The sequence below is a fragment of the Coregonus clupeaformis genome, chromosome 31, assembly GCF_020615455.1.
Source record: "Coregonus clupeaformis isolate EN_2021a chromosome 31, ASM2061545v1, whole genome shotgun sequence".
Lineage (NCBI taxonomy): Eukaryota > Metazoa > Chordata > Actinopteri > Salmoniformes > Salmonidae > Coregonus > Coregonus clupeaformis.
Window position 1 is genome coordinate 5,482,507 of NC_059222.1, and position 27,742 is coordinate 5,510,248.

The following is a 27,742-nucleotide window of genomic DNA, read 5'->3' on the forward strand; positions in this document are numbered from 1 at the left end:
CCAATGAAGGGCCAGATGTATACAAAATGGTGTCGTCTGCGTAGAGGTGGATCTGAGAGTCACCAGCAGCAAGAGCGACATCATTGATATACACGGAGAAAAGTGTCGGCCCAAGAATTGAACCCTGTGGCACCCCCATAGAGACTGCCATAGGTCCAGACAACAGGCCCTCCGATTTGACACACTGAACTCTATCTGAGAAGTAGTTGGTGAACCAGGCGAGGCAGTCATTTGAGAAACCAAGGCTATTTAGTCTGCCAATAAGAATGCGGTGGTTGACAGAGTCGAAAGCCTTGGCCAGGTCGATGAAGACGGCTGCACAGTACTGTCTATTATCAATCGCGGTTATAATATCGTTTAGGACCTTGAGCGTGGCTGAAGTGCACCCGTGACCAGCTCGAAACCGGATTGCATAGCGGAGAAGGTACGGTGGTATTCGAAATGGTCGATGATCTGTTTATTAACTTGGCTTTCGAATACTTTCGAAAGGCAGGGCAGGATGGATATAGGTCTGTAGCAGTTTGGATCTAGAGTGTCACCCCCTTTGAAGAGGGGGATGACCGCGGCAGCTTTCCAATCTCTGGGGATCTCAGACGTTATGAAAGAGAGGTTGAACAGACTAGTAATAGGGGTTGCGACAATTTGCGGCTAGTTTTAGGAAGAAAGGGTCCAGATTGTGTAGCCCAGCTGATTTGTAGGGGTCCAGATTTTGCAGCGCTTTCAAAACATCAGCTGTCTGAATTTGTGTGAAGGAGAAGCGGGGGGGGCATGGGCAAGTTGCAGCAGAGGGTGCAGAGTTGGTGGCCGGGTTAGTGGTAGCCAGATGGAAAGCATGGCCAGCTGTAGCAAAATGCTTGTTGAAATTCTCGATTATTGTAGATTTATCGGTGGTGATAGTGTTTCCTAGCCTCAGTGCAGTGGGCAGCTGGGAGGAAGTGCTCTTATTCTCCATGGACTTTACAGTGTCCCAAAACTTTTTGGAGTTAGTGCTACAGGATGCAAATTTCTGTTTGAAAAAGTTAGCCTTTGCTTTCCTGACTGCTTGTGTATATTGGTTCCTAACTTCCCTGAAAAGTTGCATATCGCGGGGGCTATTTGATGCTAATGCTGTACGCCACAGGATGTTTTTGTGCTGGTCAAGGGCAGTCAAGTCTGAGGAGAACCAGGGGCTATATCGGTTCTTAGTTCTGTATTTTTGAATGGGGCATGTTTATTTAAGATTGAGAGGAAATTACTTTTTAAGGAACAACCAGGCATCCTCTACTGACGGAATGAGATCTATATCCATCCAGGATACCTGGGCCAGGTCAATTAGGAAGGCCTCCTCGCTAAAGTGTTTTAGGGAGCGTTTGACAGTGATGAGGGGTGGTTGTTTGACCGCGGACCCGTTACGGACGCAGGCAATAAGGCAGTGATCGCTGAGATCCTGGTTGAAGACAGCTGAGGTGTATTTAGAGGGTATGTTAGTCAGGATGATATATATGAGGGTACCCATGTTTAAGGATTTAGGGTTGTACCTGGTAGGTTCGTTGATAATTTGCGTGAGGTTGAGGGCATCTAGCTTGGATTGTAGGATGGCTGGGGTATTAAGCATATCCCAATTTAGGTCACCAAGCAGTACAAACTCAGAGGATAAATGGGGGGCAATTAATTCACATATGGTGTCCAGGGCACAGCTGGGGGCTGAGGGGGGTCTGTAGCAAGCGGCAACAGTGAGAGACTTATTTCTGGAAAGGTGGATTTTTAGAAGTAGAAGCTCAAACTGTTTGGGCACAGACCTGGATAGTATGATAGAGCTCTGCAGGCTATCTCTACAGTAGATTGCAACTCCACCCCCTTTGGCAGTTCTATCTAGACGGAAAATGTTATAGTTGGGGATGGAAATTTCAGAATTTTTGGTGGCCTTCCTGAGCCAGGATTCAGACACTGCTAGAACATCCGGGTTGGCAGAGTGTGCTAACGCAGTGAATAACTCAAACTTAGGAAGTAGACTTCTGATATTTATGTGCAAGAAACCAAGACTTTTGCGATTACAGAAGTCAACAAATGATAGCTCCTGGGGAGTAGGAGTGATACTGGGGGCTACAGGGCCTGGGTTAGCCTCTACATCACCAGAGGAACAGAGGAGGACTAGAATAAGGATACGGCTAAAGGCTTTAAGAACTGGTCTTCTAGTGCGTTGGGTACATAGAATAAAGGGGGCAGATTTCCGGGTGTTATAGAAAAGATTCAGGGCATTATGTACAGACAAGGATATGGAAGGATATGAGTAAAGTGGAGGTAAACCTAAGCGTTGGGTAACACTGAAAGAGATAGTATCTCTAGAGGCATCAATTGAGTCGGTCTCTGAGTGTATGGGTGGAGGGGACAAAGGAGCTAACTAAGGCAGGTTTAGCTAGGCTGGGGGGTCTACAGTGATATAGTACAATTAGAAATAACCGAAACAACAATAAACTAACCATGTTTGGGCTGAGGCTAAACATAAACAGGATGTAGTACCGTAAAAAGGAACAGTCCAGCAGATATCAGCTGTATAGCTGAGTTATCATAAGGTCCGGTGGTGAAGTGCTAGTGAGTAAGAGGCCACGGCTAGCGTGTGCTACGTCCGTTTTGTTGTAGCCAGCTGGTAGCGAAGAATCCGGAGTTAAAGGTCCAGTGATTCCGGCGGAAAAACTGATATGTTCTGGGTCGATAACGCGCAGTGCTGACTGGCCGAATATCCGGTGATCAAAGTCCAGTGATTAAAATTAATCCCGCGGGAAAAAAAATCAAATGTTCTGGGTGAAACACTGCTAGCTGTGGCTAATAGCAAGTAGCTAGTCCAGTAGCTAGTTCAGTTTAGTGAGTAAGCGTGTGCTAACGGGCCAGGGCTAGCAGATGGATGGAATCTTCGTGGTTACGTCGTAACCACATCAGACGATTTCGTCGGCAGACCAGTCGTGTAGGATCGGCGGGGCTCCGTGTCAATACTATGTGGTCCCGTCCGGTTGATAGAGAGGTAGATAGCCGGGAGATGGGCCTAGCTCAGGTTGATTAGCCAGACCACAGCGTCCGTTTTGTTGTAGCCAGCTGGTAGCAATGAATCCGGAGTTAAAGTTCCAGTGAATCAGTGATTCCGCGGAAAAACTGATATGTTCTGGGTCGATAACGCGCTGTGCAGACTGGCCGAATATCCGGTGATCAATGTCCAGTGATTAAAATTAATCCCGCGGGAAAAAATCAAATGTTCTGGGTGAAAACACCGCTAGCTGTGGCTAATAGCAAATAGCAAGTAGCTAGTTAGCTGGCTAGCTAGTTTCAACTGGAGATTCTAGATTCTAGATAAAGGTAAGTCAATAATAGAATCCGTTCCACATTGAGTGAGGCGGGTTGCAGGAAAGTATATCTTGTAGAAGGATGAAAAGTCTGATAGGGAAATATGTACGAAAAATGTACGAAAATAGGGTATTTACAGGCTATTTACAGACAGACGATAAAAACACAACTGCACTACTTCGCCATCTTGGAACGTGTGTATACAAGTCTCTGAATGTCCTCGAGTGTCCCCGATAGAACCAGGACTTGAACCCGCTTGAACATCTCTGGAGAGACCTGAAAATAGCTGTGCATCGACGCTCCCCATCCAACCTGACAGAGCTTGAGAGGATCTGCAGAGAAGAATGGGAGAAACTCCCCAAATACAGGTGTGCCAAGCTTGTAACATCATACCCAAGAAGACTCAAAGCTGTAATCGCTGCCAAAGGTGCTTCAACAAAGTACTGTGTAAAGGGTCTGAATACTTATGTAAATGTAATATTTTAGGGTTTTATAGATTTGCACACATTTCTATAAACCTGTTTTTGCTTTGTCATTATGGGTTATTGTGTGTAGACTTATGAGATTTAAAAAATAAAAAATCAATTTTAGAATAAGGCTGTAACTTAACAAAAATGTGGAAAAAGTCAATAGGTCTGAATACTTTCCGAATGCACTGTATATGGATAGGGCTACATTTCTTACAGAAGAAATATGAAAACCATATGCAAACGCATGGTAGCAATTGAAAGGGAACAGTTTGTAGATTATAGGGAAATTATTAGACCAAAGTTGAGGACACAACAGTTCACAAGACTGAATCCAAACATTACACTGTAGATTTTATGTGTATTTTATATTTACTGTACTTTTCACTGCATTTGTTGATAACGAAATCTGAATACTCTGGATACATTTATTAACATATTCCTTGAAAATGTGGGGCAGGTGCAACATATGACACAACAATTACAATGGTTTGAGTGAGTAACTTGTGTCTTCCAGTGGCCACACACCTCTCGAAAGTGTGCACAGTTCCTAAGTAATTTCAATGCACTTCTATTACTCAAACAATAGTCTTTTTTTTTGCTCTCCTAGTGCCGTTCAGGAACTAGAGCAAGCACACTTGTAGCTGTTTTGTTTGGAACACAGCCCTGGATCTCCGCCATCACACAATTACTGTTGTTTTACGCAATCCATTACAGCCCATTATATATCGCAATCTTGGTCAGGTGGGCATAATTTAAAAGCTTGTTCTATTGCCAACATGACTAGCTAAGTTATAAAATACAATCTTACAGTGTTAGGCTTTCACAAGGCAATTCAGGGAAACAGATCCTAATTTTGGTGCGCATACAAAGGAGTCATGAGTGCATTCAGGTGTATGTTCTTCGGCAAATGTTCTTCACAATAATCAAACATAGGCTCATTCTGTTCAGAACAACCCAGGGTATGACGCCATGTCATCTTGTAACTGTACATCAAACATAGTGATCATAAACGTTGCCACGGTATATGACATGAGTTTTATGGTATGGAAATGTGAAGTGCACATTTGGAGTTTGGCTTGCTTGCTTACAGTATATGACATCTAAGCGGTATTTATTATAATCCTCAATGTCTCATCTTTCAAAATACATTGAGTACTCTTAATTTACAGCATTTCCCTCACTCAGACAACAAACAATTTGCTAAAGTTGCTCAATTAGCGGGAGGGAAACTTCTTGTTGTGTGCGGTACTCAAGTTCAGAACGGCTGTCAGTCAAAACCCATACAGCGCTGTGAAGCGCAGAGCCTGAGCTCTGACGTAATTTATAGCATGTTACTGACCAGCCACTGTGTTCCAATTTAGGCGCTTATCAGTGCCCAAATCTGTCATTTTCAACCTTTTACGAGTGTAAAGGGCTAGACATCCTGTGTTGTGTGCTTATTCATTTACCATTGACATGTTCTAGGCTATTTTGAGACTTTTAGGAGCATCAGGTACTGCTGGAATGTCCATCTTTCTGTGAGAAATTACACTGGTCACTCAAAACATGAGTAAACAATTTACTTATCCATTATGCATGCTTTATTGCAAGGTGTTATTATATAGTGCTACCTAATATACTCATATGAAAATATTAACCTCTTCATTATTTTCTCTCCAACAGAAAAAGTACCGTCAGCAGCCCTGCTCCTTCAAGCACACGTCTGTCGCAGACTCACCAGACATGGTCCATGCCAAACTCAGCAATAAGCTTACCAACGAGGTGAGATGTGCCACTTATTGTTACACTGTAGTTACATATCTTCACATAGCCCTGAACAGACAGTCTAAAGATCATTTTTGTAACGTTTTTGTAATGTTCTTTCTCATCAGCGCCTGTACAAGGAGAAAGGGGTGAATGACAGGCATAACTACACAATGACATTGGAGAGACCAGAGATAACACAGGCTAAGATCAACGCGGCTAACTTCAGCGAGGTATATCTGTCTTAGCCTTAGGCCGGGATACAATTAATTGTATTAGTCCTGTTTATACCTGGTTCTAACGTGTACTTTGTCCTGATCTTGTCCACGTTCTGATTGTGATTATTTGCATAACAAGGAATGCATGTTAATGCCAGGTCTAAATGCAAACAATGTGCATTATGTCTGGTTGTAAGCAGATTTACCTGGTCACCTCCGGAGGTGGACGAGCTCGCATTGTGTTCCGATCTCAGCTCAGTGTAAATACAACCATCCAAAATGTAATTAATAACTTCACCGTGCTCAAAGGGTAATTCACCGTCTGCTTTTACATTTTTTTTACCCATCTACCAATAGGTGCCTCCCTGGTCTTTGTGGTTGAATCTGTGTTTGAAATTCACTGCTCGACTGAGGGACCTTACAGATAATTGTATGTGTGGGGCACAGAGATGAGGTAGTCATTCAAAAATCATGTTAGACACTATTATTGCACACAGAGTGAGTCCATGCAACTTATTATGTGACTTGTTAAGCATTTGTTTTACTAATGAACACAAAGGGGATGAATACTTATTGACTCAAGACATTTTAGCTTTTCATTTTATATTAATTTGTAAACATTTCTAAAAACATAATTCCACTTTGAAATTATAGTGTTTTCTGTGTAGGCCAGTTTCACAAAATAGCAATCAAATCAATTTTTTATTCAAGCTCTAACACAACAAAATGTGGAAAAAGTCAAGGGGTGTGAATATTTTCTGAAAGCACAGTATTTTTTCCACTCTATGAGGTTGGAATAACACTGTGAAATTGTGAAAATGATGATAATGCACTTTTTGTGTCAGAGCTGTTTGAAAAGACCACCTGAAATTTCTGCCTGTTTTGGTGAGATGGAGTTTTGTCCTTCCATGGTGACATTACCATGCCGTAAATTAGTTAATAGACCAATAAGAAAGAGAGTTCCAAACCTCTCTGCCAATAACAGCTAATTTTCAGTTTTCCCATCCCCACTCAGACCTCTCCCAGACAGTCCTAGAAATTGCCCATTGCTAAGAAGCTATTTTTGTTTTCAATTATCATGGTCAAAAAGAAACAATCACAGTACGATACCCAGAAATGATTTGATATTGTGATAAAACAGCTGCATTGGACCTTGAAAGTTTAATTCCAGGTTGCACATCATAATATTGAAGGGAATTTCCGATGGTCTGCTCTGCCATACAGTCATGTCAAGTATAAGGATGTCTTATAAGGTGGGAATGGGAAAAAATAATGGAAAAATAGCATCCCAAAACCGTGAGATGTAGCCTATATGTTTAATTGACTACTTGATTTGTGACCACAAACTAATTTGCATAAATGGGAAGGGAAAAGTGAGATCCGCGCACAATGCGGCCAAGTGCATGCATTTTAATACCAGGTGTAATTGCAAGTAAATGCAAGGTTCGGAATGTAATCCTATCACAGCTGTTCGGATAGGGATAATGCAAGGTATATATTACCCTGTAATCAGGCACGCTTCACCCACTGTGTCTGGATATCTTACAAGTGTATTGTTGACAGATCTGGATAGTGAAACCATTTAAATCATCATTATCCCACCCTCTAAAATCATTGACAGGTGGCACCATTGACTTATGGCATCAATATGAGTCTTAAAATAAATACATTCATATTCTTTTTGGAAGAATACATAATAATTTGCTTTCAGGGAGGGACCAGGAAACTAGTCACAATGTGGACACAGTGGAAAGATAAGAGACACATTTTAATACTACATGTAGATGCATGTCTGAAAATCAGACAATCATAATCAGAGCATAGGCAAGATCAGGACACAGGACCCATGTCAGTGCTAGGTATAAACGGGGCTGTAGAGCAGCACGGTAGACAGCTGACAATGTACCTTTTAACTGCATTTTCCCTAACGTTCGCAGAGATCACATTCTCGGTAAATGCTGTGCAAGCGTAAATTGCCTTAAAAAGTAAAGCGTGCCTTGGATTGAATCAGCTGGCCTAAGTCTTAGCTGGAGTGTTAAAAAAGTTTTACAACAATTCTATTTTTTTATTTAACCTTTATTTACACAGGGAATTCCCGTTGAGACCAAGTCTCTTTTGCAAGGGAACCCTGCTTCACAAAAAAATGCTGCAAGAAATACAAGGTAATTAGTGATACAATTACAACAATAAAGGCGGGATCATGAGAAATACAAAAAGACAAATATAATGATAAAAAAAACATGTACATTAGCCTGTGAACAGGTAATTTACTAGAACCCTAAAATGCCTGAAAGGCACTAGTGCGTCTAAATCAAAAGGCCGTTTTACCTAAATCGGCAGCTACAAAAGGAATTTAAAGAGTTAGCCATTCCTGTGAGCAAGTAAGGCATTTCATACTTCTGTAGGTTAGGAGCGATTTAAGGTAAAATGGTTGTTTCTGCATGAGAGCTTTGTAAATGAATAGAAGGCAATGTTGCATTCTCTGCGTTGCCAGTGACGACCAGCCCACATTCTGATGCACAGTGATGTGTGCAAAATCAGTTACCCGTAATAAAGCAGAGTGCGCTATGATAAACAGCATCCAGTGGTTTTAAAGAAGTGGAAGCTGGGTTCATATAGATTATGTTGCCATAGTCAAGAGCTGACGGGAAAGTTGACTGAATACATTTTTTTCCTACTATCAAGGCACAGTCTATTTCTGTAGAAGAAGCCCAGGTTAATTATCAGTTTCTTCGTTAACTCATCTAAATGTGCTTTAAATTACTACTGGTCATCGCTCCAAATGCCAAGGTATTTACATGAGGGGACTTGCTCCATTTAACATGCAAATATGTAAGTCTGTGTAGTCAAAGGGGCTAGAGGATATCATATGGGCCTACTTTCTTTTATTTGCATTCAGTACCAGTTTAGGGTCAAGAAGTACTTTTTGTATGATATTAAAAGCAATCTGCAGATCAGCAATAGCCTGGTTCACAGAGGAGGCAGAAGAGTACAGCCCAGTGTCATCAGCATAAAAGTGTAGCTTACAGTTATTTACTAAGGAACCAATATAATTGATATACTGTGTGAATAGTACTGGCCCTAACATAGACCCTTAAGGAACTCCTTTTGTGACTTTGAGGAATTGCTAGTTGACATAGTCAGCAATTGAGAGCTATCCATTAGGTCGTTTTTTAACCAATCACATGCATTACTATCAAGTCCAACAGTGGACAGTCTTTGTAATAACAATGAATGATCCATAGAGTCAAAAGCTTTTGGCAGGTTTATAAACAAGGTAGTACAATGCTGTTTTTTATCACGAGAGCATACAATATCATTGATGACAAGGGATGCAGCTGAGATGGTACTATGTCCCTGTGTCAATCCAGATTGATATGTACTGTATTTAGGATACCGTTTTCTGGTAAAGAAGGAGCGACTTTGAGAGTTTATCAATGACTATAGCATTTTAACCAAACACGAAAGCGTTGATATCGGGCGGTTGTGACGAGGAAGAACATGCACTGTTGTCCATTCTTTAGGAATAATCCCAGAAATAAGTATTAATAAAAAAATATGGGCTATGGGTTTCACAATAAGGGGGACTGCCAACACTAGAAGACCAGGATCGAACTGGTCTGCCCGTGGACTTCACATCTATAGTAAAGAAAGAATCAAGCACTTCCTTGTCTGTCAACTAATTAAAGTAGAACAAGGGATCCCTAGTGTCTGTTGAGCTGCATATAAACACAAGTCAGAGCTAAATTCTCAAAGAATGAGAGTAAAAAGCATCACATATTCCTATTTTGTCAGTGATGGGGCCAGAAACTGACATGATTTGGGCAGCGAGATTGAATTGTTTTCCAAAATGTAGATACCACCACTTTCAGAAAGAGAGCCTAGATAGTAAATTGATTTTGACAAACAGCTCAGGCGTTCCTCATGACGGGATCTCCAATTAACTTTCCAATGAACAATTGTAACATAAGATATTAGATGATAAATAATATGAATAACTGATCCAGTCTACGTCACGCTTATGAAGGCTCTGGCAAACAAGGGCCTGGACTTGTTGGTTCTGATTGTTTGTTTTCCTCTTCAGACCAAGTACAGAGAGTCATGGCACACTCTAAGGGCTCAGGGCTACAAACTGACCATGCAGGACATCCCCTTCCAGGCTGCCAAAACCTCAATGGACTTAGCCAGCAATGTGAGTAGTACTCCGTTTATGAATGCACTCTTTGAAAGTACAGTAGTTGTAATAGCCATTTTTATATAAAATAAAATAAAATGTACTAGAATTGTGTAAGAAATATAAATGTATAGAATATTATCTGGATAAATATGTTTATGGAACCCATTTTATTTTGGTTATTGTACCATCTGCTGGCCATTTATGTTACTACCACGTAGAACCAGCTTATAAGGGGTTAACTGGCAATATGACGCCATTTCCGGGTCTTTAATTTCATATCTCCTTATCCTTTGGCTGTTTTTGTTGGATCATTTTGTACCTTTTTGAGTTTGCGTTTTATCATCATTATCATCTTGGAATTTGTTCAGATAACCTGGAAACAGTCAATGCCTTCATTACCCAAAACTTGAAACTGAGTGACACCAGTCTCAACGTCAACAGTGAAGAGGCGACTCCGGGATGCTGACCTTCTAGGCAGAGTTGCAAAGAAAAAGCCATATCTCAGACTGGCCAATAAAAAGAAAAGATTAAGATGGGCAAAAGAACACAGACACTGGACTTTTTCTTTGCAACTCTGCCTAGAAGGTCAGCATCCCGGAGTCACCTCTTCACTGTTGACATTGAGACTGGTGTTTTGCGGGTACTATTTAATGAAGCTGCCAGTTGAGGACCTGTGAGGCTTCTGTTTCTCAAACTAGACACTCTAATGTATTTGTCCTCTTGCTCAGTTGTGCACCGGGGCCTCCCACTCCTCTTTCTATTCTGGTTAGAGCCAGTTTGCGCTGTTCTGTGAAGGGAGTAGTACACAGCGTTGTATGAGATCTTCAGTTTCTTGGCAATTTCTCGCATGGAATAACCTTCATTTCTCAGAACAAGAATAGACTGACGAGTTTCAGAATAAAGTTTTGAGCCTGTAATCGAACCCACAATTGCTGATGCTCCAGATACTCAACTAGTCTCAAGAAGGCCAGTTTGATTGCCTCTTTAATCAGCACAACAGTTTTCAGCTGTGCTAACATAATTGACAAAGGGTTTTCTAATGATCAATTAGCCTTTTAAAATTATAAACTTGGATTAGCAAACACAACGTGCCATTGGAACACAGGACTGATGGTTGCTGATATGGTTGCTGATAATGGGCCTCTGTACGCCTATGTAGATATTCCATAAAAAATCAGCCGTTTCCAGCTACAATAGCCATTTACAACATGAACAACGTCTACACTGTATTTCTGATCAATTTGATGTTATTTTAATGGACAAAAAAATTGCTTTTCTTTCGAAAACAAGGACATTTCTAAGTGACCCCAAACTTTTGAACGGTAGTGTATATACAGCTGTGGAAAAAATTAAGAGACCACTGCAAATGTTTCTTAAATCAGCATCTCTACATGTATGACAGCCATTCCATTCCAGTGACTGTTGAATTCCAACACAGGCACACCTCATTCTACTGAATTAGGTACTGATTAGGTGATCACATGAACCAAATCTTATTTAACGAGGAAAAGTATAAAAAACACTGATGTGGTCATCACTATCCTCTTGCAATAGGACCAGCTGGATGGCAAAAACAGTGCTAATAGTACCTCAAAAGTCATATTAATAAAAAAATAACTATTGACCATGCCAAAAGAGTTGAAAAGGAAAGTTTTGAGTGGGGAAAAGAAGGGTTCAATTCTGGCTTTACTGGCAGAGGGATACAGTGAGCGTCAGGTTGCTTCCATCCTTAAAATTTCAAAGACGGCGGTTCATAAGAATAAGGTCAAGCAGCAGACATTGGAGACAACAAAGCTACAGACCAGCAGAGGGTGAAAACGACTCACTACTGACCGGGATGACCGCCAACTCATTCGAATGTCACTCAACAACCGTAGGATGACTTCAAGTGACCTACAAAAATAATGGCAAAACGTCAGCTGGGGTGAAGTGCATGGCGAGGACAGTTCGAAACAGGCTCCTAGGGGCAGGGCTGAAGTCGTGCAAAGCTAGAAAAAAGCCCTTCATCAATGAGAAGCAAAGAAGAGCCAGGCTGAGGTTTGCAAAATACCATAAGGATTGGACCGCAGAGGACTGGAGTAAGGTCATCTTCTCTGATAAGTCCAATTTTCAGCTTTGCCCAACACCTGGTCGTCTAATGGTTAGACGGAGACCTGGAGAGGCCTACAAGCCACAGTGTCTCGCACCCACTGTGAAATTTGGTGGAGGATCGGTGATGATCTAGGGGTGCTTCAGCAAGGCTGGAATCTGGCAGATTTGTCTTTGTAAAGGATGCATGAATCAAGCCACGTACAAGGTTGTCCTGGAAGAAAACTTGCTTCCTTTTGCTCTGACATTGTTCCCCAACTCTGAGGATTGGTTTTTCCAGCAGGACAATGCGCCATGCCACACAGCCAGGTCAATCAAGGTGTGGATGTAGGACCACCAGATCAAGACCCTGTCATGGCCAGCCCAATCTCCAGACTTGAACCCCATTGAAAACTTCTGGAATGTGATCAAGAGGAAGATGGATGGTCACAAGCCATCAAACAAAGCCGAGCTGCTTGAATATTTGTGCAAGGAGTGGCATAAAGTCACCCAACATCAATGTGAAAGACTGGTGGAGAGCATGCCAAGACGCATGAAAGCTGTGATTGAAAATCAGGGTTATTCCACCAAATATTGATTTCTGAACTCTTCCTAAGTTAAAATATTAGTATTGTGTTGTTTAAAAATTAACATGAACTTATTTTCTTCGCATTATTCGAGGTCTGACAACACTGCATCTTTTTTGTTATTTTGACCAGTTGTCATTTTCTGCAAATAAATGCTCTAAATGACAATATTTTTATTTGGAATTTGGGGGAAATGTTGTCAGTAGTTTATAGAATAAAACAAAAATGTTATTTTTACCCAAACACATACCTATAAATAGTAAAACCAGAGAAACTGATAATTTTGCAGTGGTCTCTTAATTTTTTCCGCAGCTTTATATACAAATACATACACATACATATATACACAGACACACACACACACATACACATGTACACACATACATACACATATTGTCAAAGTGCGACGTGAATGCGGTAGGCGAAGTCAAACGCAGGACACCGAGCTACTGGAAACGTACTTTACCAACAACGTAACCAGAGTACAAAACAACCTCCAAACAGGGAGGAGAATACCCGCACAATAGCAACTGCCGAAAATGACAAAAACAATCACACACAACACACAATGAATGACAGAGGGTTATATAGGGAATACAATACAACATAATAGGAAACAGGTGTACACAATCAAGACAAAACAAGTCAAACACAGAAACATAGATCGGTAGCAGCTAGTACTCCGGGGACGACGAACGCCGAAGCCTGCACGAGCAAGGAGGAGGAGCAGCCTCGGCTGATTCCGTGACACATATATACACATATACATATATATACACATACATACATTCATATACACATACATATAAACGCATATACATACATATTCCCCTTTATTACTTTTAAACCCCACCACCCCTTCCCTAATTGGAGTAAACTAGTGAACAACAACGCTTAGGCCCCTACTTCCAGCTTATACATACTATATACATTTTATGGACACAGTCAATTTCACAATAATTATATTTTGCTTGTTTTTACTCCTGAACTTCCTCTACCCTCCACCTCTCCGATCATTTTCATGATGTCCATCCGGTTTGCTTCTATATGCCATATCTCTCCAACTGTGCTCCTTCACAAAAGCTCTCAACCTATAACCTATATACTTATTATGGACACAGCCTGCCCTACATTAGTTATCTTGCTGTTATTAGTTGTTGTTAGTTGTTATTAGTCCCATCCTTCAGCTCCATTCAACACCTCCCATCTATCTCTTAACACCATCCATATTGGATTTCTATTTGCCATATATTTTTCAACTGTACTGTGATGTTTCACAAAAGTTCTGAACCCTTCTATTCTCATTGTTTCTTTAGATTGTAAATAAACATTTTTGCTAAAAGTATTATTATATTATTGATCGATTGAATATAACTTTTCAGATCACCCAGATAACTGAACTTTGTGAGTAATAAATATGTTAATAATTGCAATCAAGAAATCTCATTAATTGGAAATGAGTTGTAACCCTTACCTGTATTTTGGTGTCTAATAGAAATGGCGAATTAGAAAATTAGAACAGAACCCATAACAACGGTAGAATTAGGTTCCAAATCTCTGCTCTTGAAAACTAAATGTTAGTCTAAAAGAAATGTGAGATAATGTCTAGATGCTTTTTATTGTGGAGATCAAGTTTATAAATTGCCTGGCTGGGCTGATGAGTCAATGGATTGCGCAGTCAGATGGAACAGAGTAAATGTGCATTTTAAAGTCATAGATTTAGCCGGTGGTAACTTGTGGTTTTAACCAATCAGCATTCAGGATTAAACCCACCCGTTGTATAATAGACACTAAAATACAGGTAGGGTTCCAACTCATTTCCAATTAATGCATATCTTCCAATAAAACAACTTGAGATTTCTTGATTTTAATTATTCACATGTATTACTCACAAGGTCCAGTTGTTAGAATAGAAGAAAAAAATGAGTTTTAACAAAATCAAATAATGAAATGTATATAATAAAGTCACCGATGCATGACAGTAAATTTGATCAAGTCAATCATAAGATGCACATATTGCCTGTTCACTCCTCTCTTTCCCTTCTACCAACCTAGGTCCAATACAAGCACAACCACCTGCTGGATAAGGGCAAGCACATCGGCGCACGCAGCATCCTGGATGACCCGCGCATGCTACACTGCATGCAGATGGGCCGGCTGACGAGTGAGCAGGGGTACCGCAAAGACGCACTTTCCAACAGCGGCCAGTACCACCTCAATCCAGATATGATCAATTTAGTTACAGCCAAGAATGCTCAGGCTCTGGCCAGCGATCAGGACTACAAGAAGAGGCTCCATGCGTATACTGTCCTACCTGACGATATGAAAGTCCAATGGGCCAAGAAGGCCTACAACCTGCAGAGCGAGGTGAGACAGCAAGGAGAAGAGAGGAGGTGGGAGGGTGGAAGAGGAGAGTGGAGAGTGAAGGGGAGAGGGAGAACATGATTAAGGGAAATATACTATTAAGTATTAGGAAATTGGAGCAGGGGCTTTCCCCTCAAATTAATTTAACAAATCATGTCCCAGGGTGCAACATTGTTTAGAATAGAATCGAATAGAATCGTTTTTACCATTGTACATTTTCAAAATAATTGAAGAGATCTCAACCATAGTCTTCCTCAGGAAATGCAAAGAAAAATATTCAAATAAAAGTTTCAGTAAATATGAGGGTATAAATAGCAACCCCCTCTCCGCGTCTGTCTTCTAGAAACTGTACAAGTCGGATCTGAACTTCATGAAGGGCGTGGCCTGGGATGGTGTTGGGGCGCCTCAAATGGTTTCTGCGAAGAAAGCCGGAGAGCTCACCAGTGATGTAAGTACACAACTAGCGGCCATGTTACCTGAGAAATTAGATTAGAATAACATAATGTAACAGCTTTAGAGTATGTGTGTGTGTGTGTGAGACTTATCCTTATGTGAAGTGGTCTTGGTCTTGCAGAAGAAATATCGTCAGCTGCCAGACAGTCTGAAGTTCACCCAAGTGGCGGACTCTCCAGACATTGTTCATGCTAAGAACAGCTACCTCCAGTGCAGCGAGGTCAGAACTCTTATTCATTTTGTTAAATCGTCAGTGTCTTCAGTTGAGAAGGGCTACTAAATCTAATAGAACCTGCTCTTTGAGCAGAGCGGGCTTCAAATACTATTTGAAAATATTTAATATACAGCTGGGCTTGATTGAGCTTGCCTAGTCACAAAAGACAAACCCCGCCCATTTGGCACTCCAGGCAGACTAAAGCAAACGCTAAAAGTATTTGAAATATTTCAAATAGTATTTGAACCCATGCCTGTCTGTGACCCCCTTCAAAAGCAAGTTCTGTGTAATTGTTATCAATGATATTCTCACCATGTTACAGAGGCTGTATAAGTCTGGAGACTCGGACGCCATGCACAAATATACCTTACATGCCGATGACCCTGACTTCATCAGAGCAAGGATCAACGCGCAGCAAATTAGCAATGTAAGAGACAAACTATGCTTTTATTTTCTCTAAAGCCCTGTAGACACTCAGTTTGTACAACTGATGTACAACAAAGACAACTGTTTTGATACAACGGAGAGTTTGTCTACACAAAAGTGTATAGACAAAAGTTGCCGAAACACCACACAATCGTTGTGCAAAAACGCTCCATTGTATCACAAAGATATCAGTTGCATCACAACCTTGTGTCAAATGTGTTGTACATCAGTTGTCAACCTGAGTGTATACAGGGCCTGACAATGTCAAACAAATAATTAGATCCATTATATCCAAGACAAATCCAAACACTGTCAAGACTCAACATATGCAAGCATATCGAGATTGACCACACAGTGGTGCATGTTTATATCTCATAAATGCATATAAATCAGTCACGGATTTTTGTATTGTAACAAAACTTGAAGAAAACACATTCAAGCACATTCAAATTCAGATGCAAATTCCAGTGAGATGAAAAGGCCTAGAAGGGTACAACCTGGCATAATGGTAAAGGGCCAACGGCCACACCCTCTCATAAAATGCCATGCCAATTGGCCACATTGTGGCGCTATAACAAGCGATTGAAAATGCAAAATTTGAAAGGTCACGCCCCTCACCCTGTGTTAGCTAGAGTAAAAAAAACTGGTACATAGGTTCCTCTCCTCACACTGTGGCACTGTAATGGGCATATGTTTATATCTCTTGATCTGTTAGACTCAGAGTGAGGAAATGTGGCACACATGCTCAGGGATATGAGTCTAGCTAACCTGTATGGTTCATTTTGGCTGCATAGGGGCACTGTTGGACAGGAACAAACATTCATGCAAGCTCATTGGCTCATAGCAGCCATATTGTTTCAGTTAGAGTACTGGAAAATGTTGTGTTGAAAGACATGGCTAGATATTTGATATATATCAAATTTGGTGCCAATCAGTCTAGCGGTCCTGGAGAAGAAGAAATGTAAATAGTCAACATCATTGAAAATTGTCCAAAATACCTCAAAAGCTAAATATTGCATGACCTGTTCGATGTGGAGTTCTGACATTTGGCAAGCATGGTAAATAGTACAGAAGTAGCTCATCCTAGGGCAATGTGTCCAATTTGTCCTGATGGTGGCACAGTGAGCACACAGCTGAACCCTGGCAACGCTACCTGCGGCTATAATTATTATTATTATTCCTCTTCTTCCATAAGGCAAAATTAAAAACGCACATTCCAGTGAGATGTTGAGGCCTAGGAGGGTGCAACCTTGCATGCTGGTAAAGTGCCATGGGCCACACCTTCACACATAATGCCATGCCAATTGGCCACATGGTGGCGCTATAACAATCGATTTAACAGGCAAGCAAATATTGCAAGGTCACGCCCCTCACCCCATGTAAGCTAGAGACCAAAAAATTGGTACATAGGTTCCTCTCTTCACAAGGTACATATTTTCCTCAAAAACCCATAGGGTCCGCAATGATAAATCTTTGCCATTTTGAATTTTGTGAAAAACACTCAAAACCCTACTCCTCTGGCACCTAATGACCGATCTGCACTAAACTTCATATATATCAATTTTCAATCAATTTTATTTTATATAGCCCTTCTTACATCAGCTAATATCTCGAAGTGCTGTACAGAAACCCAGCCTAAAACCCCAAACAGCTAGTAATGCAGGTGTAGAAGCACGGTGGCTAGGAAAAACTCCCTAGAAAGGCAAAACCTAGGAAGAAACCTAGAGAGGAACCAGGCTATGAGGGGTGGCCAGTCCTCTTCTGGCTGTGCCGGGTGGAGATTATAACAGAACCATGCCAAGATGTTCAAAAATGTTCATAAGTGACAAGCATGGTCAAATAATAATCAGGAATAAATCTCAGTTGGCTTTTCATAGCCGATCATTAGAGTTTAAAACAGCAGGTCTGGGACAGGTAGGGGTTCCATAACCGCAGGCAGAACAGTTTAAACTGGAATAGCAGCAAGGCCAGGCGGACTGGGGACAGCAAGGAGTCACCACGGCCGGTAGTCCCGACGTATGGTCCTAGGGCTCAGGTCTCTCAGTTGGCTTTTCATAGCCGATCATTTAGAGTTGAAAACAGCAGGTCTGGGACAGGTAGGGGTTTCGTAGCCGCAGGCAGAACAGTTGAAACTGGAATAGCAGCAAGGCCAGGCGGACTGGGGACAGCAAGGTGTCATCATGCCCGGTAGTCCTGACGTATGGTCCTAGGGCTCAGGTTCTCAGAGAGAAAGAGAGAACGAGAGAATTAGAGAGAGCATACTTAAATTCACACAGGACACTGGATAAGACAGGAGAAGTACTCCAGGTATAACCAACTAACCCCAGCCCCCCGACACATAAACTACTGCAGCATAAATACTGGAGGCTGAGACAGGAGCGGTCCGGGAGACACTGTGGCCCCATCCGAAGAAACCCCGGACAGGGCCAAACAGGAAGGATATAACCCCACCCACTCCGCCAAAGCACAGCCCCCGCACCACTAGAGGGATATCCCCAACCACCAACTTACAATCCTGAGACAAGGCCGAGTATAGCCCACAGAGGTCTCCACCACAGCACAAACCAAGGGGGGGGCGCCAACCCAGACAGGAAGATCACGTCAGTAACTCAACCCACTCAAGTGACGCACCCCTCCCAGGGACGGCATGAAAGAGCACCAGCAAGCCAGTGACTCAGCCCCTGCAACAGGGTTAGAGGCAGAGAACCCCAGTGGAGAGGGGAACCGGCCCGGCAGAGACAGCAAGGGCTGTTCGTTGCTCCAGCCTTTCCGTTCACCTTCACACTCCTGGGCCAGACTACACTCAATCATATGACCTACTGAAGAGATAAGTCTTCAGTAAAGACTTAAAGGTTGAGACCGAGTCTGCGTCTCTCACATGGGTAGGCAGACTGTTCCATAAAAATGGAGATCTATAGGAGAAAGCCCTGCCTCCCGCTGTTTGCTTAGAAATTCTAGGGACAATATAGCATCTATGGACCATTTTCCAGACTAGTATCTGAAACAATATGGCCGCTATTGACCAATAAACATTCATGTGGGCGTGGTCTGGCATATTAATGCATATAAACCAGACAGGGATATTCATATTTTAACCTAACATGATACACATGTTCAAAACACTGTCAAGACTGTGGCGCATCTCTTGATCTGTTCGCCTCCGAGTCATGACATTTGGCACACATGCCCCTCTACAGCTCAGTTGGTAGAGCATGGCGTTTGCAACGTCAGGGTTGTGGGTTCGTTTCCCACGGGGGGCCAATATGAAAATGTATGCACTCACTAACTGTAAGTCGCTCTGGATAAGAGAGTCTGCTAAATGACAAAAAAATTTAATGTATGGGGTATGAGTCTAGCTAATCTGTCAAGTATGGTTAGTTTGGCCGCATGGGGGCATTGTTGGAACGGAAAATCATTCATACAAGCTCATTAGATTATTGTGGCCATTATGTTTGAGCAAGTCTTGGAAAATATTGCGTTTGAAGATGTGCATTCGTAGATGCTATATACCAAATTTGGTACTGATCGGTCCAGCGGTTCTGGAGAAGAAGACGTTTAAAGTAGTCTATAGCATAAAAAATTGTCCAAAATATGCATATTGCATGATCTGTTTAATTTTGAAATGTGATATTTGGCAAGCGTGGTAAGGAGTACAGAAGTAGCTCCTCCTAGGGTGATGTGTCCAATTTATTCTGATGGTGGCACAGTGGGCCTGCAACTTGAACCCTGGCGTTGCTGCTTGCAGCTATATTTATTATACATCTTCTTCCGTAAGGCCAAATTAAAATGAAAATTCCTCTGAGATGATAAGGCCTAGGAAAATGCAACCTTGGATGATGGAAAAGGGCCAAAGGCGACACCCTCTCATCCAATGCCATGCCAATTGGCCACATGGTGGCGCTATAACAATAGATTTAACATGCAAACTTTAAAAGGTCACACCCCTCACCCGTGTAACCTAGAGTCATACAATTCTGTGCTTAGTTCACTCTCCTGACAAGGAACAAATTTACCTCAAGGACCCATAAGGTCCGCCATGATGGATTTTCCGCCATTTTTAATTTTGCGGAAAACACCTAAATTACATCTCTTCTGGAACCACTGGGCCGATCTGGATAAAACGTTGATATATAGCATCTATGGAGCAAGGTTTCTCAACGCAATACTTTCCAGGATAGCATCTCAAACAACATGGACACTGTTGACCAATAAACGTGTATTTGTATTTATTAAGGATCCCCATTAGCTGCTGCCACTACTCTACTACTACATATCTACAACACAAAATCCATGTGTATGTGTGTGTAGAGTGCGCGGCCTCCGCAATGGATTGGTCTCAGCCTCCGGAATGGATTAGTTCACTGAGATGGGTGCGAATCAGTCAGGTGTCTCGTGTGCCATAAATAAATATATATACTACTGCTCGAAAAAAAAGAAGCTTGGTCGACCAAACAATCGACCAGTCGACTAGTTTGGCGGGTCATTTTTGTTTTTGTATTTTACCCCCTTTTTCTCCCCAATTTCGATCTTGTCTCATCGCTGCAACTCTCCAACGGGCTCGGAAGGTAAAGGTCGAGTCATGCGTCCTCCGAAACATGACCCGCCAAACCTGTGCTTCTTAACACCCGCCCGCTTAACCCGGAAGCCAGCTGCACCAATGTGTGTGAGGAAACACCGTTCACCTGACGACCGAGGTCAGCCTGCAGGCGCCTGGCCCGCCACAAGGAGTCGCTAGAGCGCGATGAGCCAAGTAAAGCCCCCTCCGGCGAAACCGTCCCCTAATCCGGACGACGCTGGGCCAATTGTGCGCTGCCCTACGGGACTCCCGATCACGGCCGGTTGTGATACAGCCCGGGTCTGTAGTGATGCCTCTAGCACTGCGTTGCAGTGCCTTATACCGCTGCGCCACTCGGGAGGCCCAACATTAATTTGTTTACTGTAAAATAGCATTGTATCTGGTCAAACCATTTTTTCCAAAAGTTTACTAAGGGTTGGTAACAGGCTGATTGGTTGGCTACAGTGGCTTGAGAAAGTATTCACCCCCCTTGGCATTTTTCCTATTTTGTTGCCTTACAACCTGGAATTTAAATGGATTTTTTGGGGGGGGTTGTATCATTTGATTTACACAACATGCCTACCACTTTGAAGATGCAAAATATTTTTTTATTGTGAAACAAACAAGAAATAAGACAAAAAAACTGAAAACTTGTGCGTGCATAACTATTCACCCCCCCCTACCAAAGTCAATACTTTGTAGAGCCACCTTTTGCAGCAATTACAGCTGCAAGTCTCTTGGGGTATGTCTCTATAAGCTTGGCACATCTAGCCACTGGGATTTTTGCCCATTCTTCAAGGCAAATCTGCTCCAGCTCCTTCAAGTTGGATGGGTTCCGCTGGTGTACAGCAATCTTTAAGTCATACCAAAGATTCTCAATTGGTTTGAGGTCTGGGCTTTGACTAGGCCATTCCAAGACATTTAAATGATTCCCCTTAAACCACTCAAGTGTTGCTTTAGCAGTATGCTTAGGGTCATTGTCCTGCTGGAAGGTAAACCTCCGTCCCAGTCTCAAATATCTGGAAGACTGAAACAGGTTTCCCTCAAGAATTTCCCTGTATTTAGCGCCATCCATCATTCCTTCAATTCTGACCTTTCCAGTCCCTGCCGATGAAAACCTCCCCACAGTGAAGCATGGTGGGATGGTCTTCTCGGGGTGATGAGAGGTGTTGGGTTTGCGCCAGACATAGCGTTTTCCTTGATGGCCAAAAAGCTCAATTTTTGTCTAATCTGACCAGAGTACCTTCTTCCATATGTTTGGGGAGTCTCCCACATACCTTTAGGCGAACACCAAATGTGTTTGCTTATTTTTTTCTTTAAGCATTGGCTTTTTTCTGGCCACTTTTCCATAAAACCCAGCTCTGTGGAGTGTATGGCTTAAAGTGGTCCTATGAACAGAAACTCCAATCTCCACTGTGGAGCTTTGCAGCTCCTTCAGGGTTATCTTTGGTCTCTTTGTTGCCTCTGATTAATGCCCTCCTTGCCTGGTCCGTGAGTTTTGGTGGGCAGCCCTCTCTTGGTAAGTTTGTTGTGGTGCCATATTCTTTCAATTTTTTAATAATGGATTTAATGGTGCTCCGTGGGATGTTCAAAGTTTCTGATATTTTTTTATAACCCAATCCTGATCTGTACTTCTCCACAACTTTGTCCCTGACCTGTTTGGAGAGCTCCTTGGTCTTCATGGTGCCGTTTGCTTGGTGATGTCCCTTGCTTAGTGGTGATGCAGACTCTGGGGCCTTTCAGAACCGGTGTATATATACTGAGATCATATGACACTTAGATTGCACACAGGTGGACTTTATTTAACTAATTATGTGATTTCTGAAGGTAATTGGTTAAACCAGATCTTATTTAGGGGCTTCATAGCAAAGGGGGGGAATACATATGCACGCACCACTTTTCCGTTATTTATTTTGTAGAATTTTTTTGAAACAAGTTATTTTTTTCATTTCACTTCACCAATTTTGACTATTTTGTGTATGTCCATTACATGAAATCCATTCTTGGGTAGCGGAATGACTTTTGCGTCCCTCTAGATGTGAGGGCACACACTTTCTTGTAGGCTTAGATTGAAGATATGGCAAATAGGAGTGGCAATATTGTCCGCTATTATCCTCAGTAATTTTCCATCCAAGATATCATACCCTGGTGGCTTGTCATTGTTGATAGACAACAATATTTATTTCACCTCTTCCACACTCACTTTACGGAATTCAAAATTACAATGCTTGTCTTTCGTCATTTGGTCAGTTATACTTGTATGTGTAGGGTTGGCATTTGTTGCTATCATTTCATGCCCAAGTTTGCTAATCTTCTTAATTTATAATGTAGTTGGCAATATTGATGGGTTTCGTGATCACAGATCTTCTCATCTGCATAATGACAAAGCAAAAACAGGTTTTTATAATTTTTTGGCACATTTATATTTAAAAAGAAATTGAAATATCACATTTACATAAGTATTCAGACCCTTTACTCAGTACTTTGTTTACGCACCTTTGGCAGTGATTACAGCCTTGAGTCTTCTTGGGTATGACGCTACAAGCTTAGCAAACCTGTATTTGGGGAGTTTCTCCCATTCTTCTCTGGAGATTCTCTCAAACTTGAACCCGATCGAACAACTTAGGAGAGACATGAAAATAGCTGTGCAGTAACGCTTCGTTGGGCCAATCAAGGACATTAACAGACTTTTCCCGAAGCCACTCCTGCGTTGTCTTGGCTGTGTGCTTAGGGTCCTTGTCCTGTTGTAAGGTGACCTTCGCCCCAGTCTGAGGTCCTGAGCGCTCTGGTGCAGGTTTTCATCAAGGATCTCTATGTACTTTGCTCCGTTCATCTTTCCCTCAAGCCTGACTAGTCTCCAATCTCCACAGAGGAACTCTAGAGCTCTGTCAGAGTGACCATCGGGTTCTTGGTCACCTCCTTGACCAAGGCCCTTCTCCCCAGATTGCTCAGTTTGGCTGGGCGGCCAGCTCTATGAAGAGTCTTGGTGGTTCCAAACTTCTTCCATTTAAGAATGATGTGTTCTTGAGGACCTTCAATGCTGCAGAAATGTTTTGGTACCCTTCCCCAGATCTGTGCCTTGACACAATCCTGTCTCGGAGCTCTACGGACAATTCCTTCATCCTCATGGCTTGTTTTTTGCTCTGACATGCACTGTCAACTGTGGGACCTTATATAGACAGGTGTGTGCCTTTCCAAATCATGTCCAATCAATTGAATTTACCACAGGTGGACTCCAATCAAGTTGTAGAAACATCTCAACTGTAGCTCAGTTGGTAGAGCATGGCGCTTACAACGCCAGGGTTGTGGGTTCGTTTCCCACGGGGGGCCAGTATGAAAATGTATGCACTCACTAATTGTAAGTCGCTCTGGATAAGAGCGTCTGCTAAATGACTAAAATGTTTAAAAAATGATCAATGGAAACAGTATGCGCCTGAGCTAAATTTCGAGTCTCATAGCAAAGGGTCTGAATACTTATTTAAATAATTTTTGTTTGTTTTTTTGCAACAATTTCTAAAAACCTGTTTTTGCTTTTTCATTATGGGGTATTGTGTGTAGATTGATGAGGGGGAAAATATAATTCAATCCATTTTAGAATAAGGCTGTAACGTAACAGAATGTGGAAAAGGGGAAGAGGTCTGAATACTTTCTGAATGTACTGCCCGATAATTACTCCTCTGTTTTGTAGGGGTGCATGATTGGAAATGTATCATTTTGTACCAAGCAAGTACTGTTATCGACCTTGTTATATACGGTGTAATTACTTGACATACGTACAATTAAGTACCAGACCAAAACACCAGAGTAAAGCCTAAATACACATTTCCATGCCACAAGAATGGACGATATAGTTTTGTTTTTTAAAATTAATAAACCATGTCCTAAAACAGTGGGTGTAACCCAACCAGATCTTCATGCATACTGTGTATGAAACAGTACATAGTGAAACACATTAACTATCCTGGTTTAGTAACCATGCCTGTCTGTCTCGCTGTCCCGGCCTCTGCAGAAAGCCTATAAAGCGTCTGGGGACGAGATGAGGTCGGCAGGCTACGACCTGAAGCTGGATGCTATTCCCTTCCAGACGGCCAAGGCTTCCAGGAATATCGCCAGTGACGTGAGTTTAGTTTTACACAAGAGAAAAAGAAACAAAAAATACTAACACATTACTGTTTTATTTGTCTTTCTTGCACTCACACTTGTCTTTTACTTACTATGACTGATTTTACTGATAGCTGCTTTATTGAGGAAAGTTTCTGTCTTACCTAGGTCGTTACACCAATTTGGTGCCTTTTGAGAAGTGTAACTTGGTTAAAAAAAAGTTTGATTTCACCTAATTGTAACATTCTGTCGTAAAGAGCACATTCAACTTCATAAAAAAACTATTTCCCCTCTCTTAAATCAGCCATATATCCCCTTGTGACAGTGGGAATGGAAGCTTGTTGTGTGCAACAGGGAGGGGCAATTTACCCTTTGCTAAGTCCCGCCCCTCTTGGTTACTGTTGCAACCTTGGACAACATTTTCTTGGGAAGTCCAATTCCCCCTTCTAACCACTGGCGAAATCCCCTCACAATGATCTCAAATGTGTTTTCAAAACACAATTAAATTAAACACAGACAACCCCTTGCTAATCAGGAAACTCTCGGTTATGTTGTGGTGGACTGTCATTACAATTGCTTATGTTTGTAGTGTGGCTAGGCACTGAGCTAGCTCGTGCTCTCAAATCGTATCATGATGTCGACACCAGACCAGATGGGAGTTGTATTAATAACATGGCTAACTTAGCCATCTAACATACATTTAGAGAAAACAGGTTATATTAAATGGCTAGCTAGCATCAGCAACATTTGGTGGTCAATGAGACTGAGAGCTAGCGAACAAGCTGAGCTAGCAAACAATGTAACAAAAGTATATTTTCAGATTCTAAAAATACTCCATCAACAGGCTCTGCATTTCAGGAATCACAGTAACATGTACCCTGGAGCACTTTTCAATTATCAATTATTCGGTCTTATGTAGCAACATTTGAAATTGTGTTTTTTACATTGGATAAAAGTAGAGACTCAGAGCTAGAAAATTGTATATCATACACTGCAGTTAAGGAACAATGGGAAAGTAATTCTGCTTTGAAAGTTGATAAACTTGTAACACCACTTTTGAGAAAATGGCCCTTGAATGTTTTGGTACACCTACTGGAGAGCTCTTCTTTGTCTACACCCATTCAGCATCGTTCACACCTTCTTAAGCATTAGCCCCACCTATCTCTTTAAGGATTCACTTGAGGCCATATCAAATACACCCTATATCAAATAAAATATACGTTTATTTGTCACATGCACAGGATACAGAAGGTGTAAACGGTACAGTGAAGTGGTTACTTGCATAGTAGCAATATCAAAAACAGATAGTGTCCAGATAAGAATATTTTATAAATATTTTGTCATTATTAGATGACTCTTGTCTAAATTGATGGGTCATGTGAAGGAAATGCTATAACCACCCCCAAGCCACATCTAGCTAAGTGGATGGGTCACTATTGTCTAGACATGTACACGTGTTCATGAAATACAATAGATGGCCGAAATCACCCCCAGACATACCTGGCTAATTTGATGGGTCATGTAATAATCTGGCCGAAGTGGAGTCTTTTGATTAGACATGTAGCTAGCTACCTAGCTAAACAATGAACCGGCAAAATCCCAACTCATACTACTACCAATACAAACATTGTCATAGCTGTAGGACTCTGAACACGTACTGAACAGCTCACGTTATAGACAGAAGCATGCTACATGGCAGACCAATCCAAACTCATCTCCCGGCATGTCCAGCCCATCCATTATCTCAGCCAATCATGGCTAGCGGGAAGGTTCCTGTCTTTTTCCATGGCTAAACCAACTAGGCTCGTAATTTAACAATTGTATTCATATTTATGGATGGAATACAAAATTTGTTATTAAGGCACATGTTCCAGAAGGGATTTCTGACAAAAAACGCATTTATGGCTTCATGTGTTTCGAACGTGAGCTTGTCCAAGGTGTCAGACTTGTTTTCCATTGGAGCGCTGCCATTGGTTGCCCAAAATTCTGAGGCGGGGTTAGTGAAGGGTCAATTGATTGCAAGCTTCACCATTTTTTGTTGTTGTTGGTTAAAACATTTATAGCCTGTCTATGTGTAACAGGGTTAACTTGTTATGCACAACCAGCTCAGTTTTCCAACACAAAACACCAGAAAAAGGCCAAAAAGAGTATAACCAGCTCAGCTGCTTTTACTCTATGATTGGACTATTAGATGTTTTTTTTAAAGGAATAGTTTCACCATATTAAAACGTGAGTTCAGTTGACGTAGCAGGGTTGACCTTCAAATGAGGGACAGATTTAAATGAATCACTAATCACATAATAATCTTCAGAAATGACTTTGTCAAAGCAACAAAATAACTAGGGCTTTACAATGATGGTGAAACTTTGAGACATTATGGGATTAAGTCGGTTAAAATCTTCCTAGAATTGACACAGGGTTGACGGAGGGACATGTCAAAATGCAGAATTTTGGCACTTTAGCAAGCCTTTATTCACATATTTATTGAATTCAGCATGTGATCTATATTAAAGGGCACTTCATTTAATATCACAGGCTTTTAAAATTCAATACCGGTGCACAATTTCTACTTAAAATATCAAAGGGACGCAAAAGGCCTTATTTTCTTGGAACAACCCACCAACCTTAGTTGAATGCACTGACTGTAAGTCGCTCTGGATAAGAACGTCTACACAAATTGTTGTATATAGTGCCAAATAAGGGTTATTTGGCTAGTAACAATAGCAGAACCCTTTTTGGTGCTATAGACCTTTTCATCTGGCAAAACAATAACACATTCTATACACGCGCAACCAAGAGGTTCCCCACTAAATGTAGCTAGAATAAGAGCCCAGTGTTTGACAGCCACATTGTTTACACCAAAAGTTAGCTAGCAGCAGTAATTACCCCACTATCAACCTCTCTCTCCCCCCTCACCAATCTGTCTCTCCTAGCTGCTAGTCTGCTTCCTCCAAAACGCAACTATATTTTACCCAGGTGTATTGCCCACTTAGTTTCAATTAAGAAACATACTGTAGTTTTAATGAACATCTAGCTTGTGCTAAGCATGTAT

At 41.7% G+C, this 27,742-nt stretch overlaps 1 protein-coding gene across 3 annotated transcripts in view; it reads left to right on the forward strand.

Moving 5' to 3' along the window:
• The window catches only part of LOC121547150 (nebulin-related anchoring protein), a 156,931-nt gene that overhangs the window by 111,673 nt on the left and 17,516 nt on the right, over positions 1-27,742 (forward strand). For all 3 annotated transcript variants that reach the window (XM_041858267.2, XM_041858268.2, XM_041858269.2), the window contains 8 exons: positions 5,448-5,546; positions 5,657-5,761; positions 9,831-9,938; positions 14,633-14,944; positions 15,285-15,389; positions 15,516-15,614; positions 15,931-16,035; positions 24,599-24,706. In XM_041858267.2, the coding sequence (XP_041714201.1) occupies positions 5,448-5,546; positions 5,657-5,761; positions 9,831-9,938; positions 14,633-14,944; positions 15,285-15,389; positions 15,516-15,614; positions 15,931-16,035; positions 24,599-24,706 (1,041 nt within the window). The remainder of the gene's footprint in view (positions 1-5,447; positions 5,547-5,656; positions 5,762-9,830; positions 9,939-14,632; positions 14,945-15,284; positions 15,390-15,515; positions 15,615-15,930; positions 16,036-24,598; positions 24,707-27,742) is intronic.